The following is an 18,210-nucleotide window of genomic DNA, read 5'->3' as shown; positions in this document are numbered from 1 at the left end:
AACCAAGAAGACTAAACACAGCTCCACAAGCACAGAAAATGCTGTACAGACAAACCCACTTCCCTAGCCAAAGGAACAGGACTCGGAATAAAAACCTTGATCTTTCATACTCATTGAAACATTTTTTTATCATTTACATGCTTATTTCCATGCAAAGTTCCATTTCCTGCTAGTGAAGTGTCACAGGCCCTTTAGACTGCTTTTAACCTGGAGGGTCCATGAATTAATCCTCAAGAATGCCTATATTATAGATGCTAAATTTTATGAGTCATCTTAGCATTCTGCCAGCAGAAGGGTCCACAGTCTTCATCAAATTTTCATAGGAGTGTGTCGCTCACAAAAGTCTAAGACCTGGTCTCCTGGTACATCCATTCGGCAGGGAAGGTTCTGTCACTTCGATTGTTTCTGACTGACAAACTGACCATCCACCTTGATATGAGGATGGAAACAAGACCAGGAATGAAAGCAAAAACAAATCACTTCCCAAAGCAAGTCATGCAAATCATAAACAGGCCAAAATTTAACTGGATGAGACAGGAGAATTGTTGAAAAATAATAATAACAATACAATTTCACAGGCCTCTGAGAAGGAAAGAGGAAGAACACCAGCATTCCTTGACTCAGGCCTGGTCTTCATGAAGGCAGCCCGGCTCCTGAGGCGGAGCCTCGTCAACACGGCTCACCACCTGCTGTGCCTAGAGCACACCCAGCACACACCCAGCCCTGGATCACTATCTGCTGGATGCTGAATAAACACTCCATGTCATCTATTCCTCACAACCCCGGGATGTAGGGATTATCATCTAGTTTCACAGATCAGGCTCAAAGAAGTCATGTGACTTGCCGGAAGTTACACCAGTGAGAGGCAGAACTGGGATGTAAACCCAGATCTGCACACCGATACGCAAACCCAGGTCCTTCCCCTGCCCCACGCTTTGTTTAGACATCAGACTTTTAACCCAAAGTCATCTCTCAACAGGGAGCCCCCTGCTGTGGGGCAGGCTCCACAACCCCAGTGACTCCCTTGAGGGTCATTTAACTTCTCTGGGCCCCGGGTCCCTAACCTACACAATGGGAGACACGTTGCATGCCAACAACAATTGATTAGTAGTGGCTGTCTCCAGGCTCGGGGAAGGATTGATTATGCCAGGATTGATTAGCAATGTCTACCATGGCAAGGCAATGAGGAGTGGCAGCACGTGTATCATATATTTGCCATCCTCGAACTAGATGACCTGCAGGTTCTCCTCCAACTCTGGCTGCCTCTGATTCTAATTATAAAAATTTAAAAGAGGGTGGGGGGAATGGAAAAGGAAAGAACAGACTAACATTTTCCAACATCAGCCATAGCTGAATTCAGCAAAGCCCAAACTGGCTACCCAGCCAGTCCTGCATGCTCCGTGCACACACTCCTGCCACACAGAAGGAAGTGGGAAGCATCAGATCTGCTGCCTGCACACCCAGGAAGACACCCCATCCAAGTTAGGAGCAGCAAGAGTGTGGGTTTTGTCTGGCTTGGCCTGGGTTATAAAACAGCCCATCAGTAAGCACAGTAACCTCACAGGGAGCTTCACTGGGGTTCATACCCGATGAACCCCAACCTCCCACCCATCCTGAGCCTTGGGCAAATTAATTCACCTCGCTAAGCCTCAGTGCCCCCACCCTAGAAAATCCTCACAGGACTGTCATAATTATTAAACACAACAGTGCACCAAAGTTCTCACCACAATGACAAGCCAACAGTAGGCGGGCAAATTAAGGGCCACTGTTACCATCGTCCTCATCCTCATCGTCATCACCACTTGTCTCTGAAGGGGGCATATTTTCAGAAAAGAGTCCAAGTGCAAGAGATTAATTACTTTTTCCCTGTGTTCAGCATTACGGCCCATTTGGTTACAATGAACTCTAAAAGGGAAGAGGCTCTGAAAACAACTCTGCCCTCCTGAAGCTCCCGGTGTCTCAGCTGGGCCCTGGGAAGAAACAGATGGCAGACACGAAATGGTGTAATCTGAAGAAACCGTAACAAAGGACAACATACCAAGGTGTGCGCAGGGCACGGGAAAGCACAGGGATGTTTTTCTACCTGGGGTGACCAACTGTCCCAGTCTGCCTGGGACTGAGGGGTTTCCTGGGACACAGGACTTGGGTGCAAACAACTGGGACAGTCCCAGGCATGCCAGGACAGTTGGTCACCCATTTCTCCCCCATGTGTTCCGACCCCTAGTCCTGAAGGGACAAGGGGAAGGAGCAGTTACAGAAGCCTAGGTGGGGGGGGTGACAGGAGCTGTGGCTGAGGGACACTGCCCACCCACGGCAACCCTGAAGGAAGGAGCCGAGGGCCTCCATCTCCCTCCAGTGTCCCCACTGGCCAAATCCACCTGGAAGCCAGAAGGTACAGAAGCCCGCCGATGAGGGCCACATGGCCAGGTCCTGGGCACAGAGAAGCGTGGATAAGAATGGAGTGTTAATCCTGGGATGGACAGGGGGCCAGACCCCACCTTTTAGAAATCTCCGCAGAGGGGCCCAGTGGAGACTCAGAGCTCCCAGTTCTCATCCAACAGGAAGGAGAGGAACCTCCTCCCACTTTGGGACGGGAACACTGGGATGGAACAACCAGACTCAAGCTCCAGAGAGCCACCCATCAGTGGGTTTAGTTCTCGGCCTTTGAGCATGGGCAGGGCAGGGCTCTGAGGAAGAAGCCCCCTCCTCTGGCAGCAGGGTCACCACCACAGTATGAGCAAAACCAAGAAGACATAGTGAGCTACCCCAAGAGAAGAAAGGCTTCCTGGGCTCTGTCTAGACGGGGGTCTCCACCATCATAGACCTAAGTAGGGCATCAGAGATGGAAAGCATGCTGGGGGGGGGGGGGGGGGCTGCAAAATAGACACAGGTGTGCCTCGTGGAAGGGCCGTGGGTGGTCTTTCCACTGGCACGCTCAGACCAGAGGCCACCATCAGACCAGGCCCTGTGCATATGTCAGGGGCAATATCGTTGAGAAAATAAAAGCGACTTTCAATTCTGTTTTTAAATCATATTTTCCAAGATCAAAATCTTATTTCCCAAGCCCTGCTGCTGAAAGCTGAGGTGAAAACCACCAATAATATCTTAATTCTCTCCACTGCGGGTTTCCTTCTTGCTCCAGCCACGTGGTGGCTGGACCTGGGGCCAGGGCTGTGGGTCCATTCCAGTCCTGGTGCCCAGGTCACAGTGCCAGGTCACAGGCTCACCCTAGAGGTTCTCCCGGACAGCTCCAGGTCACCAGACACGGCCAGGGTTTCCTGGAAACTTAAGTTACGTTCCTGTCCCTGCACAGCCTGCGATGCCAGGGCCCCCAGATGCCCCATCAAGTACATTCAGCCGAAGGCCCGTACCGACATCGGGTATTCCTGGATGAAAAGCACCTGCCTTCAAGAAGGTCGCAGCCGGGCAGGAAGCTGGGATGCAGGTGGGCAGAAGCAGCAGCCAGGAGACGATTTGTGGTGCTGACGGAGCGGGCATTTACTGAGCTCCGATTCCAGGCCCGACCGGCAGCACTCTCCACGTGTTATCTCCTTCATTCTTGGGACAGAACGGGAGGTGGCTACTGTTATCTCCAGCGACAGAAGAGGAAACTGAGAGCGGGACCACACCACTGGGGTTACACGGCCTGATATGAATGTCTGAATCCAAAAACACTGGCCAGCACCCGTAACCACTTTGCCTATGGGGACAAGTGTCCCGTTAGAGAAGGACAGACCCAGGAGGCAGGCACTTGAGCGCCTCCACCTCCACCCCGGGTTTCAAAGGAGGGGCAGGGTGTCCGCAGCGCAGGCGCCTTCGAGCAAGGCTGCCCTGAAGGCTGAGCAGGCTGTGCCCTACACAAGCACACCTGGCTGGGGCGGGTGGGGGCTGAGCAGGCTGTGCCCTACACAAGCACACCTGGCTGGGGCGGGTGGGGGCTGAGGTCCAGCCGGGGCTGGGCTCTCTTGGGCCAGAGGGCACCCTGCTCACCACTGGGGCACTGGAAGAGCCCCCAGCCCCCTGCTCTTTGCAACGTTCTCTGGCCTAAGACCCTCACCCCTTCACCGCACCTGCTGGCAGGACCCACACAGATTCCAGAAGCTTCCTTTTTATATCTTTTCTGGTGGTATGGTTCAACTAGCACCAAAATGCAGAGGGACCCAATGCACGGCCTTGGGGGCACTTGAGTCAAGCAGATGAAGGCCTTTTTAGAAAAGCCACAGAGCCAGGTGGCCCACTTCCTACTCCTGTCTGCATTCCTTCCCCCCAAAAATGCTTTAATTCAGATAGGATGCGAGAAGCAGGTTACAAAGTCATATTCCCCACTCGAAAACTTTCTAACGCTAATTTTTCTCTCCCTTTCTTTTTTTTATTGGCATGATGCAATTCCCCTTTTAACAACCCAGATCTCTGAAGTCCTGAGTCATCAGTGAAGGCAGGGACAGCAGGGGGGCCAATCAGAGGGATCAAAGGTGTGGGGAGCATGCTCATGTCCTGGCCAGCAGGATTTCCTTCTGGGGCCCTGCCGGCTCTCAGCCCCACGCCACACCAGACACAGGGATCTGGCTCCTGCAGCCCCCATGGAGTTCTTCGTTCCCGCCTCTGCACAGGTCCAAAGAAGCAAGGTGAGTGGGGGGCAGGAGCCCGAGCTCCCAGCTCTGCCCCAGGCCAGCCGGCAGCAGGGCCTGCTCTGTCAAATGGGACCTCTCGGGGCAGGCACCACAGGGTTCTCAACCAGCGGTGTTGCCCCCGGAGACACGTGGCAATGTCTGTGGGCATGCTGGGCTCTTACAACTGCGGGGAGCAGCGTCCTGGCATCTAGGGGCTGAGGCCAGGGATGCTGCTCAACAGCCTACAACGGCCAGGATGGCCCCCGACAAAGAATGATCTGGGCCCCAATATCAATAGGGCCAAAGTGGAAACACTTTGAGATAATGTATGAAACGGCTTCGCAGTTATGAATAAGACCTAATCCCTATACGCTGTGCCCACGACCCCATGTGTGTCACCTGTACTCATCTGGGAAAAAAGCACAGATGGCCACACCCCAAAATGCTCCTATGGGTGATCTCTGGGTGGTGGGATTATGGGAGAACGGGTTCCTTCTTTATTGTATAAGATCATCTTCATTCCTGTGTGATTATTTTTGTTTTATTTTACAAGTGCAGAGGTGAACAGCTAGCAGAGATGACAGACTGGTGAAGAGGCAACTGCCACCCAGCCGGGAAGTGCCCCCTGGCGGGGCAGCGGGCCCTTCTCCCACTGGGGGTCGGAGAAGGCTCCAGGGGCCGGCGGCCTTCCCTGAGACGGGGGCAGAGGTGCTGCCCCAGAGCGCCGGATGCGGAGAGCCGAGCCGGACAGCAGGCAGGGCGCGCTCCGAGGGGGACTCCGAACTCCATGCCTGCCACGGTCAAGTCGTCACAGCCTGACGGGCAGCTCCTCAGGGCCAGGGCATCTTAGGTGGGGAAACTGAGGCTCTGAGAGGCTGAGGCCACTATCTCAAGATCAACAGGGACAGGTGAGAAGCAAACCTCCACCAGGCTCTTCTGGAGATGGGTCTGCAGGAAGACAGCCGGACCACCCAGGGTGAAATGCTCTGTCTTCCACACCCTCCCCCTTCTGCGAGGCCCTCCTCTCAGCAGGGAACCAGCTCCGGCCACCTGGGGCCTTTCTGACCCTCTGCTCTTGAGTCCTGCTCACAGAGCACAGTTACACGCTGGAATCAGACAGCCTGGGTTCAAATCCCAGCTCCACCATTACCAGCTGGGTAAGGAGTGACCTCACCTCTCCGGGCCTCAGTTTGCTCATCTGTAAAATGGGGGCAGTGACAGCACGAGGATTAAATGAGCTCATCCACGTGAAGGGCTCAGACCAATAAGCACTGTGTGAGTGTCAGCCTTTGTTATCATTACCTTGACGATGACCAGTCTTCAATGCCCAGGCTCCTGTGCTCAAATGCCAGCAAGGAGCATCGTGACATCTGTGGAGATGGCTGTTGGCTCTGGAGCCAGGTTGCTGGGGTTCCAGTTATGTAACCTGAAAGTCTCAGGGCCTCAGTTTCCCCATCTGTACAGTGGAGCCTCAGGGGCTAGAGTGAGGATTAAATGCACAGAAACGTCCAAGGGCCTCGGCACGGCTGGAGGAAATGATCACTGTTGTCCTGCGGTCACCCCCTCCCCGTCCTGACCCGTCTGACCCTGCAGGCCGACCCTGCTTGGATCCCCAAGCCCAGTAGCCATGGACTGCTGGGACAGCTCAAGCTCGTTCCTTTTCCCACCCCCAGAGCAAGACTCAGGCACAGGGTCGTGAAACACAAACCACGCAGAGCAAGAGACAGATGCCAATAAGCCATTGTTCCCCTTTCCAGCAGGGCGGCCCCGCCCCCACCACCCCACAGCCTGCTGCCCCAGATCCCACTGCAGACACAAAGCAGAGCACCACTCCTGTCCCGGGGCTCGGCCCGACGGGGCCACCTTCTCAAGAGCTGCAGGGCTGGGCTGGACCTTCCCACCAGGCCTCTAGGAAGGAAAGTTCCAGAAGGGGAGCCCTGTGAGTCAAAGGTTTCAGGCCTGGGACTCAGAAAGCACCAGAGGCCTCCGGGAGAAGCCCGTCAGGAGCTCCAGGCCAGCCAGCCGAGCCTAGCAGCCTCGTGGGAACGGCAGTGGCCAGGAACCTGGGGGCCACCCTAGAGGCTACCTGTGCACGCCACGTGCCAGGCAACTCGTAGGCCTGATGCACGGACTCTCTCCTTCAGCCTCGGCAGCCCTGGAGGGAGTGGTGTAGCACACCCGTCACAAGGAAGGCCAGAGACATGAGGGTTACAAGGAAGTGGAGGGCGGAGGTCTGAACGTGGCTCTTCCCTCGCCCCTTCAACAGCAGGGACCTCCCAGCTAGACACTTGCGGCAGCCTCATTCCTTCCTTCCTTCACTCAGTCATCCATTCATTTAGCCAAAAAAATGTCTGCTGAGAGGCACAGCCTCAGTGTCCCCATCTGTAGAATGGAGAGAGTAACAGCATCTCGCTGGGCTGTTGTAGGATCACCAATTTACCACCGAGCACAGCTCCTGGCAGAAGGAATGCGAGTGAGTGCCTGCTACAGTGGTCAATATTGTGACTAATGCCCGGCCTGGGTAACTCAGTTCCCTGCCCTCCTGAAGCTTCCGTTCAGGGCCATCCCGGGCTCCCAACTAGCGGCCAGTACCCCGTCTGTGTCATGATCAGGGCCTTCCCGGCTCAAATAGCACTAGCCTCACCCCCTACTCGTGGCCCCCACTCTGGGAAGCGATCCTGCCTCCATCTTTATCTCCCACACTCTCTTCTGGTGCCCACCACTCAGGAGAATGGCATGGACCACTCAGACGTGCCCCCGCGGCTCTGGCCTCTCTTCCTCTGCTCATGGCTCCCTCTGCCCCCTCCCAGCCCCAGTCCCCATCCCTGCCAGTCTCTATCCTACCTCTGTCCATCCAGATGTGTCTCCTATGAAGTCCTTGCTGAAACCACGTGCCCCTGGGGCAGCACTTCTTCCTCCCTCCAAACAGCAGGGCAAGGCACAAACTTCTCTGAGGAGATGTGCTTTGCTCTATAGTGTCATAAAGTGTAGAGTACCCCAATTTAACTGTGAGCCTTTGGAGAGTCATATCATGTGTGACTTTGCAAGTGCAGTACCTGGGAGCACTCTATTTGTAAGCCAGCACCTGGGGGTGCTCACCTGGTAAGGGCAGTACCTGGCAGCACTCATTTGCAAATGCAGGGTACCTGGAAGCATTCCCTTTGCGCACATAGTATCTGGTCCTCAATTCACAAACTCAGTACCTGGTGCTTACCCTTTACACATACCTGGCATTCACTTTCCAACACCAGTCCCCTGAACTCACTTAACAAATTTGCAAAGGAATGTTTTCCCCCATAGCACTGTTCGGAAAATCAAATGAGCACCGTGCCTGGCACACGGCAGGGAGACCATGAATGTCACTGTGATCAGGAGTGCATGGCTCCACCTCTCGCCAGAGTCCCTTATCCTATTTTATTCCCCACTAGACAGGAGACTGCAAACTTCCCTGACCTGCCATCAGGCTCAGACCCAGGAGCCAGAAGAGACTGTGTTGTTTGAATTTCCTTTCCAGGGAAGCAGCTCGGCTGCTGGTACCTTGGAGACCTCCAGACCACAGCGGTCTCCCAACGGTCTTGGCGCAGGAGTCATCATCACTCCAGGGTCTCCTTTCTCCTGGACACAACCAACCCCCATCCCCAGCCTCCCCTGCACTCGGGGGAAGCACATGACTGAGCCGTGGCCAAGGGGGCGGCAAGATCTACAAACGGCTCCGCCTGGTGCTCACTCCCTCTCCCCATCCCCTTCTGGCCAGAGATGTGAGCAAGAAGTAAACCGTGCTGTGTGAAGCCACCAGGTCTGGGGGCTGGTTGTTAGAGCAGTCAGCCTACCCCAACTAACACCCCACCCCATCCACACGGATGGCTCCACCGCCCCGCTGAGCCTCACGCTGGCACACACCAGCAATCAGATTCACCTGGGCTGGACGGTGAGCCAAAATGGGAGGCCTTGGGGCCAGGCCTGGGTTTTCCCCAGACTGTGTGCTCCTATTTGCAGCTCTCCTGGGGCTCCAAGACCTCGGGACTGGCCCAGGACACCCAAGAAAGTGCTCCAAGTTCCAGTGTTATCTGCCGTCTTGTGATGACCCCACCTGAGCCAGACCAGCCCAGCCCCAGGGAAGCATCTGCTGCCCTGCCCAAGTCCTGCATGTCCACCCACCCAGGGACTGGAGGATCCAGCTCTTCCGCTTCCCTCCAAAGTGAGGTTACTCAGCCCAATCTGTTTATACACTGGATCGGCTCATATCATTTCTGATAGCAGCTTGAAAGCAGCAGAGCCAACGACAAAGGAAGGCACTGGAAGGTGCTGGAAGGTGCTGGGAGGCAGGAGTCCTGGGTATGAATCCCAGTCCCACTCCTGAGTCATTTGTAAGGGTCTTTGGGCAACACACTTCCCCTCACTGCTTCCCCACCGGCAAGAAGCCAGAGGCGAACTCAATGCTTACTGTGTTCTAGGCCCTAGGACCCTTGTAACATGGTATGGACAAAGGGAGCTGGTTTTTAAAAGTTTGGCTGGGCTTTGTAATTTAACAGTCTCGCAAAGCATTGCTGCAAAGCTATTCTTCACTATTTACTGGGAGGGAGCCAGGTTAAATAAAACACACACACACACACACACACACACACACAGCCCCCACCCAGAAGCACTAGAACAGAAGCACCAGGGGGCAGGGAGCTGCCTGTACGTCCAGAACCTAGCATATTCTAGGTGCTCATAAATTTGTTTTAACAGATGATAACAGCTCCTGGAAGGCAGGGGTAATGACGACTATAGAGGATTTACTAAGTGCCAGCCACTTTCCTGGGTGATTTCTAAATATGATCCAGCCTCAGGGCCTTTGCACTTGCCATTCTCTCTGCCTGGGATGCTCTCCCCCCAGATATCGCCTCCATCCTGACCATCATGTGCAAAGCAGCCCACCTGCCTATTTTGTCTTCTCCAGGGCCCCTGGCACAACTAGATGGATTTTATATTTATTTGCTTGGTGGTTTACTAGCTGTCACTCACCCCACCAACACAGGCTCCAGGAGGGCATGGGACTTGTTTTCGTCAAAGTGCCTAGAACAGTGATATTTCTTTGCTGAATGAATGTGTGACTGTACTGCCATGCCCTACCTCACCCAACCCTGACATCAATGCTAAAAGGAAGTCCCCATAATCCAAATTTCATAGATAAGGATGGGGTTAGGTAACCCGCCCAAGGGTACTCACCAGCTAGGAAGTTGCAGGGGCAGGATTCAAGCTCGCCTGCCCGACCCTCCGCTGGTCTGGCTGTTCTCCTCCATCCACCTCACTGTACAGACCAGACACTGGTTTAAACGCTTTGCATGTGGCAGGGATAAAGAAATGGCTACTGGGCCGGCCCCGTGGCTTAGCGGTTAAGTGCGCGCGCTCCGCTGCTGGCGGCCCAGGTTCGAATCCCGGGCGCGCACCGACGCACCGCTTCTCCGGCCATGCTGAGGCCGCGTCCCACATACAGCAACTAGAAGGATGTGCAGCTATGACATACAACTATCTACTGGGGCTTTGGGGGGAAAATAAATTTTAAAAATCTTTAAAAAAAAAAAAGAAATGGCTACTGAACACCAGGACCAATTTCAGCACCAGAAATGTTTTCTCTGTGGTACCCTTTCCCTCAATACACATGGACACCTCCCCCCTATAAACACATGCGCGCACACACGCATGCACAGATGCACACGCGCGCATACACACATGCCTCATCACCCTTTGCTATGGCTCTGCTGATGTCAGCGAAGCTTCCTTTCAAACGCACATAGCACCTCGGTGCTGCGCTCAATGCACTAGGTGCCTTGTCACCAGAGCCAGGAGTGGGGAAGAGACGTTCTCACTTCCTCCTTTTCTCTACCACAGGGCCGGGTGGCCTGGCTTCCATCTTGGGGAAGCAGGAAGTCTGAGGACAAAAACGATGCTCTCAGGTGGAGCAGGAAACAGCCATCCTGGGCCGAGCCGACACTCATCCTCCAGGCAGGGGTCAGCGTGACCGGTCAGAGCCCCCTGCTCACCTGTATGCAGCCCCTGGGGGGGCCAGGCAGCCAGACTCTCCAAGGGGGCTCCGTGGCTGGTGACATTCAGCCAGGCCGAAACCTGACCCCAGGCAGCAATGACTTCAAGCAACACTGCCCTTCCCCTCTCTGAGGAGAGTCAGCTCGCCCTTGCAAAGCACTCTGGGACTAAATATTTTAATACCCATCAAAGAAGCAAGCAAAAAACATTCAAGTTATCAAAACAGAAACAACTCCACTGAATAAAAATGGAAAGTATCTTGTTTGAAACAGCAAAAGATTGGGACTAACTTTTCTGTCCAGCAATAGGGGATGGTCTTCCTACATTACTATGGTGCCCCTCTATCATGGAACATTACGCAGCAGTGAAAAAAACCAAAGCAGCTGCATGTGCACAGATCTAGAATAATCTCCAAAATAAACTATCCAATGACCAGTAACGGCACAGAACTGTATGTAAATGCCCAGAACGGTCAGCAAAGATACACAAGGAATGGGTGAAGGGCTTGCCTCCGAGGAGGAGAACTAGGGGCTACAAGGGCATGGAGTAAGAGAGAAGCCTCATTTTTCCTTTTACGCCTTGTTGTGCTATCTGAATTTATTTGATGTGTGCATTTCTGTTTCAATCTTCAAAAAAAACGTAAGTTTTGTGTTTTTTTTTTAAAGAAACTAGACTGTGCCCCCTGAGGAATTTTTCTTAAACTGCTTTCAACAATTTCATTGCCTTCATACATACCAGATCTGCTAAATACCCCTAACTTCCCCAAACGCACTGCTCATCTCATGAGACGTTTCTCTGGAGACTGCCTGTTTTTAAATAGCAATAATTCCTTCCATTTGTGCAGAATTTCATGAAGCTCTCTCAGGGCAATTAGGAAAACACGAATTGGAATGCTGGCCCCTTGTCTTACTCCTACTCTGTGCTGGCTGTCCTACTAGGTGTTGATCTGAAATCTCTCCAATCCTTACAGCAACCCTGCAAATGAGGTAGGATTTTCCCACCCTCCAGATGGAGAGAAAGCAAGGCCCAGCAAGGGAAAGCAATGTACCCAAAGTCACACAGCCAGGAAGCTGTAACCTCGGAATCCAGACTCGGCGCCAACTGACAGCAAATCCAGAGTTTATTCTGCACTACGGTGGAGACACCCTAAACCATTAGGCTGCCTCACTTAATCTCATTTAATCCTTTAATCAAAGACATAACTCGACCATCTCACACGTCCACTCTGCCAAAACACCAAGGGGGTGCCATCCACGCAGGTGGAGCCTGGCTGGCCTGGAAAAAGGCTGCCCGGCTGCCAAGGCCGGCGGCAAGGTGCTCTGAGATTGCTTTGGTTTTTAGGAACACATGGCCACCAGGCTCCCCTAAGCCTCACCGGACACGGTGCCCCAGAAATGCCCTCTCCCACTGCAGGTGAGTCAATGAGCGCACAGGCCAGCACCGAGGAGCAGGCAACGCCGTGCAGAAGCCACCTGGGGGCCACGGAGCAAGCTGGTGGCACACACCCATCTCCATCACCAGCTCGGCAGCAAAGCCCCGCCACGAGCAGTGAAAGCTTTGTACCTGGACTGGCACAATCCTGCCCGTGGCCAGAAAGGGTGTCTCAGATTGCACCAGGCAAATGGCAGCATCAAAACTTACTCCCTCCTTAGAATGCACTTCTTTATTACACCCTAGGGAAGGCAGACCACGTTTGCTGTTCACAGAGAATTGAGATTTTTTTCTCCTATTCTGTCTCTGCCCCTCCCCTCCACCAATCAGACAAGTTATCCGGGAAACAAACTTGATATACTCCAAAATCTTATGACAAATGACAGTGAAAGGAAAAAAATTTCTTGTGTTTACTTACGGCCACAAAAAACATCACATAAATCAACGGCGGGAAGGACGGGCACAAGGAAGAACAGCGCAAATGACAAAAGTGAACCTACGTGCACACACACACGCACGCCGACGCGTTCCGGTGGGGCTCACGACTGCTCTGGAGGACACAGGCTTTAATTCTCAAGTGGAATCCGCGCCATCAGGATGAACTCTCTGCTCAGCACTTGACACTCGGTAAGCGTAAGTCCAAGTTCAGAAGGGTACTCCCCAAGAAAACACCAAACTGAAGAAACCAACGGGAACTAAGGTGACTTCTCTTTCCCTCTCCAAGACAAAAGCCCAGAAACATTTCAATCAGAGCAGCAGAATGGTGAAAATTTAAAAACAAGTCATTGATGAATTAAGACTAGAGAATAAAGGCGGCTACGGTCACCTGTGCTCTGACCTCTCTCTGGTCAACGAATAAAGGACTTTGGGCTGGGCCCACCATTCTGAGATGCCATGTGCAGCATGTAAAAAAATAAGGTGAAATAAAAGGTAAGCGGCTTATTTGTACTTCTTCGGTGCAGAGCAGACAAAGCCCACAGACAAAGCCCTCTTCCAGCGGACAAACACGTCTAGCGGGTGATCAAATTCAACCAGACCTGAGCACAGCAGAACGGATTCTGGTCTCGCGGACCCAGCTGCTTCTGCAGAACTCCTGGCTGTTGGCTACAACTGACACCATGGTCAGCGGCCACCATGGAAAGCCCAGGGGGGCCTGGGGACTGGGAAGTCTGGATGCAAAAGGGGAATAAGGCACCACGTCCAGGCCACAGCCTGGGCAGGCGGGCCCTTCCTCCGCAAGGTACGGCCCTGTGTACCCTGGGGAGGGGGCGGGTGACTCCCCATCACCCCTCACACATCAGCCAGGTCGCCGTCGCCTTTGTGTTTCCTTCTTTGTTTATGAGCGTTCAGGATCCAAAGTCTCAAGCACAGAGTGCATCAGGCCCCGCGCTGTCACAGGCCACGTCAGGGACACCGCTGGCCTGCAAGGATTTAATCAGTAACAGGCACAGGGGCAAGCTCCAACCTGACCCCACAGACGGTGACGTTTACAGCCAAGCCGAGGGCAAGGCTGCCGGCCCAGCCCACTGAGCCCAGCTCCCCATAGGGGTCCACTTGAGGGATGGACCCAGCTGGAGCCGCCCACCAGGTGGGCCTGGGAGCCCTGGTATGCTTCCACCCCAGCCTAAAACAGCTGTGATCCTGGAAGCCTGGTCTTTATCTCTGACAACAATCCAGTTAATTGGATCAGTGTAGACAGACTCCGAAGACAAGAGGGTTTGGGCAAAAGAGTGTATTTGGTTTGTTTATTGCTTTGAATCCAGATCAATCACTCTGAGTCTTGTTCCTGAAGCCCACACAATTAACCAGATAATTACCAGATGGTTCTGGGTTGGGCTGTGTAGACAGCTTCATATATGGATGATACACATTTCACAGAAGGATATGACCCAATACGAAACATACTTGATATCTCACCAGCTCGAGGCTGGGCCAGGGGACTCTGCAAAGCCACAGGGCTGCACAGGGCTTTCTGTTGTAGTGAACTGCACTCAAATTCACCTTTGTTTCATTTGGGCTGATGTTTCTCAATAGAGTGTTGGGCCGCACTAGGAAACGCTGACAGATTACATAACGCCCAGGCCTCAGGGAAACCCCTGAGGGGCAGCTTTGCTTCCCCAGGGCCTGGACACCAACCAGGTGTCTCATGATGGGACAAGGTCCCCGGTGGCAGTCCCAACCCCACCCCTCCCTCCTGGAAGCCACCACCGTGGCCAGGCCTGCCCTTAGCAGCCGCCCTCCACACTCTCAGGCGCTGGCACGGAGAGCCATGCAACCCACCGCAGCCCACCATGGGGAGATTTAAGGACACCCCCCACCCTGCCTGCGGGGCTTGGTGACAACAGACGGAGGAAGGGGGATTATGCCAGCCCATTGGACACCTGCTCGTAGTTCCTTCTTCCACGCTTCCCAACGCCAGAGCAAGGCTCTGCTGAGACAAATCTTGTTGCATGGCTGGCCCTCAGTCCCCAGTCCTGAGAATCCAGAGCAAGGCTCTGCTGAGACAAATCTTGTTGCATGGCTGGCCCTCAGTCCCCAGTCCTGAGAATCTCTGCTCGTCTCCAGAGGGGCCGAGCTCTGAAGGAGCCACCACCTCAGCTGGTGAAGGTGGTGCCGGGGCCTTTGGCTGCTTAAGAAACCAGCACACGGCTTCAGTCTCTCTTACCTTCCTCTCTCTCTCATCTACACCTCTTGAACAATCAGAGGTAAGTCAGGGGGGCCTGGAGCCCCCAAAGGTGGCTTCCACCAGAACGTGGCCAGCAGCAACAGAGCACAGGCTCCCGGCTTCTCTCAGGGGAGCCCAGGAGCTTGGCCTGTCCTTCCCACGGAGGGTCACGGTGCATCTCAATCGTTCCCCCCCCCACTCTCCTTCATTTTGAGGGGTGGCAGAAAAAAAATAATGTCCTCTTGAGCCAGAGGACAATTGTGAAGCCAGATTTGGGGGCTCCTGATCCCAGGCAGGGAACAAGTGAGGGCACAAGTTCCTCCTCGAATCTGAAACACTGGGCGCTGGCGAATTTTCTGAGGCTCTCCCTCCACCAAATGAAAAGCCAAACGCGAGGCCTGTGGTTCAGATGGGTTTAAGAACATGCACGAGCCTGAAACTGGGACTGGACCGCTTCACGGCAACCAGCGATCCTCCCCGAGGAAGCAGGCTTTGCAGATACTGCACCAACGTGCCCACAGGAAAGAAAAAATAGGTGTTCTAAGCACGTCGGACCCAAAATTCAGAATAAAAGTCCTCGTGTGTTTCAATGCGCTCCGGAGGGGGGGGGCTGTTTCGAGGAGTACGATTTCTTCTGCTAACTTTTACCCCTCCCCATTCTTTGGTGTGTGTGTCACGGCCTGTGACACCCTGACAAGGGAACATGGATGCTGGGGGGAAATGTCTACACACGCTACACGTTTGTGACATGCCATGTAAGCGACACCCTGTTTCCTGGCTGGGTTTTCTTGGCACAGGTGTGGGCAGGCAGTGGATTCTGCCCCCGCACCCCGACAGTGCTTAGTAAACAGGATCACAGCAGCCCCAGGGGGGTGTGCATTCTGGGGAAGACCTGCCACCTCTCCACAGAGGACAGGACCCCCTCAGCAAGGCTCAGGCCCAAGCAGAGCTGGGGCTTTAAAGTGTCCTTGTTTCAAAACACAAAGCATACTGTTCAGCCTCCTGCTGGCCACCCCCCACGCTGCGACCCCCACAGCTGTCTTCCTCCACCTTGCAAATTTGATTTCAGAAACAGATCAATGACTTCTCTCCCTCTCGTCCAGCTAACCCAGTCCCAGCCATATATTTAAAAACAATAACAAAATAAAACCTCCAGCAACAAAACACACGTACACACACACTTCACAGACAATGCAAGACCGAAGCCCCACAGGCCAGCTTCCACGCTAGAACTTGACCGCCCCTCGGTGGGGAGGAGACAGTCCAGGACCCCTGCCCCTCCCCCCCTTTCCAACCTCCCAGTGTGCGAAAGAGATTTTTCAGAATGGGAAGCACCCAGTCTTGCCTGCCAGCCCGGGCAGGAAAAAGACGTGTAGAGCAAAGAAAGGAATTGGCTTCTGGAAATTCTTTGGGTTTCGGGGTTTTGAGGTTGTCGGTTTTTCTTTTTTTTTTTGGTTGTTTTGTTTTCCCCTCCAACGCAGATCCAGATGGGCCGCGGGCTTTCAGAAAGGGAACCCCCACCACCATCAGGGCCCAGCCCCGGGTCTATCCCACGGTCCCATCCGTAAGAACACGAGCGCGGGGCCCGGGAGGTCCCCGAATGCTCTGCCTGGGGTGGGCCGGATCCTCTCCGGAATTCTGAGGGTCTCCCCGAGCCCGCCGGCGAGGCAGAGCTTCGGATTCCACAACCCAGCCCGGAGCCCAGGCCAGGAGCGGGGCGCCCCCGGGGCTCCAGGTGCGGCGCAGGCAGGGGGCGGCCGGTGGGAGGGGGCGCCGGGGCCCCGCGGGGCGGCGCGGGGGTGCAGCGCCGCCGCCGCGCAGAGCGACTCACCGTGGCGGACGCCAGGCTGTTGTCGGCCAGCGTTAGGTGGTGGGGCTCCCAGCGCCTCAGGAATTTCGAGGTGAGGATCTTGCTGAGAAAGGTCCGCGGGTGCCGGATGACACAGACCTGGATGTCGCCCTCCTGCAGCAGTTTGTACCTCATCCCGTTGCACAGCAGGAGGGCCCGGCGGCACGGCACGGCGCCCATCTTCGTGCCCTCGGGGGCCGGCACGTCGCCCCCCAGCAGCGGCTTGGTCTCCTCGATCTGCCGGGGGTCGCCGCCGCCGCCCGAGCTGCTGGTCAGATCCATGGCCGGCCGGGCCGGGGCGGGCGCCGGGGGCGGGGAGCGGGGCTGTCCCGGCTGCCGGGGCGGCGGGGCCCCCGAGCGGCGGCCCGCACCCCCCCACCGCCCAGGCAGGTGGGGGGTGTGGGGCCGGGGGCGCCCGCAGGGGAGGGGCCCGGGCGGGCGGCGCTGGCGCGACCGGCGCTCGGTCCTTCCCGCGGGCTCCGCTTCCTCCTAGCTCGTCGGGTGCATGCTCGCGGCGGCCGGACCGGCTCGGCGGGCGGCGGGCGGCGGGCGGGCGGGGACGCGGGCAGCGCCGGGGCCGGGGCCGGGCCGGCGGCGGGAGCGGGGCCGCGCGGGCGGGCGGGCGTGTCTGGCCCCGCCGCCGCTCGTGTGTACAGTACGTGTGTCTGGGCGGCCGTCCGCGGGCGAGTGTGCGGCGGGGGCCGCGGGGGCCGGCTCAGTTGAGAGATTGCAGAAGCCGCTCGGCGCCCGCGCGATTGGTCCCCGCGGGGTCATGTGCCCGCCCCTCTGACGTCAATGGCGGCAACGGCGGCGGCCGCCGCGGCTTCGGCCTCTCGCAGGCGGAGTCGGCCGCCGGGCGGGGACGCGCGGGGCCGAGGCGCGGCCCGACGGGAGGGGGCGGCCCCTGGGGAGGGGGCTGGGGCGGGCGAGCCCCGGCAGGCCCCGGCGGCCCCGCCCGGAATCTGGGGGGTGGGCGGGGGCCGCGGGGGCGGGGCGCGTGACGTCACGCCAGCCGGCCGCGCCCCCGCCGGTGCCCAGGTCGGTGCCGAGCCTCGCGGCCCTCGGGCCGCACCGGTCGGGAGCCCCGCCGCGGCCCCCGCACTCCACCCCGGCCGGCCCGGATCAGCACTATCAGCGTCCCGAAACATGTCTCCGCGGACGGCCGAGTGCAGCCAGGTGCAAACCCGAGGGACCGGGGCTGGGCAGGGACCGGGGCCGGGCCGGGCCGGGCCGGAGGGGTGGGGCTGGGCCGCTTGACCTCTGACACCGCCTCCACAGCTCAGGCTGCCCACCTGGCTGGCCAGGTGGAGCCATAAGACAGGGACGTTTCCTCGAATTCAACATGTCCCCTCAATTATCCGGATAATGAGCCCACACTGCCTGTCTCAGCCTGGGGGACTCTGCAGGCCCCCTGGCCTTTTACAGATGGCTGCTCCCCTTGGCCCTTGGGGTCCTCAAGCCGCCTGGGGAGCGGAGGGGGGGGCGGAGTCGGGACGGGGACAGGCTCCCCAGCCCCCCTCCTTCCTTCTGCCCCTTCTAGGAACCTAGACAACAAAGTCCCCCCCAAAGTGACTGGGCCACCCCCTCCTCTGCCTGCACCCCGGCAGCTCCTTACCTCTCCCCTCAGA

The 18,210-nt window shown here is 56.2% G+C and overlaps 1 protein-coding gene across 1 annotated transcript in view; it reads right to left on the bottom strand.

The window, feature by feature from the left end:
• CMIP (c-Maf inducing protein) overlaps window positions 1-17,122 on the bottom strand; it is a 241,356-nt gene extending 224,234 nt beyond the window's left edge. The window contains exon 1 of the mRNA XM_058528354.1: window positions 16,565-17,122. Coding sequence (XP_058384337.1) covers window positions 16,565-16,864 — 300 coding nt within the window. The 5' untranslated portion in view covers window positions 16,865-17,122. The remainder of the gene's footprint in view (window positions 1-16,564) is intronic.
• Between the last annotated feature and the right edge of the window lie 1,088 nt (window positions 17,123-18,210).

This window comes from Diceros bicornis, chromosome 32 (assembly GCF_020826845.1).
Source record: "Diceros bicornis minor isolate mBicDic1 chromosome 32, mDicBic1.mat.cur, whole genome shotgun sequence".
Classification (NCBI taxonomy): Eukaryota; Metazoa; Chordata; class Mammalia; order Perissodactyla; family Rhinocerotidae; genus Diceros; species Diceros bicornis.
Note: the sequence above shows the minus strand (reverse complement) of the source record. Positions and strands in the feature narration are given on the sequence as shown.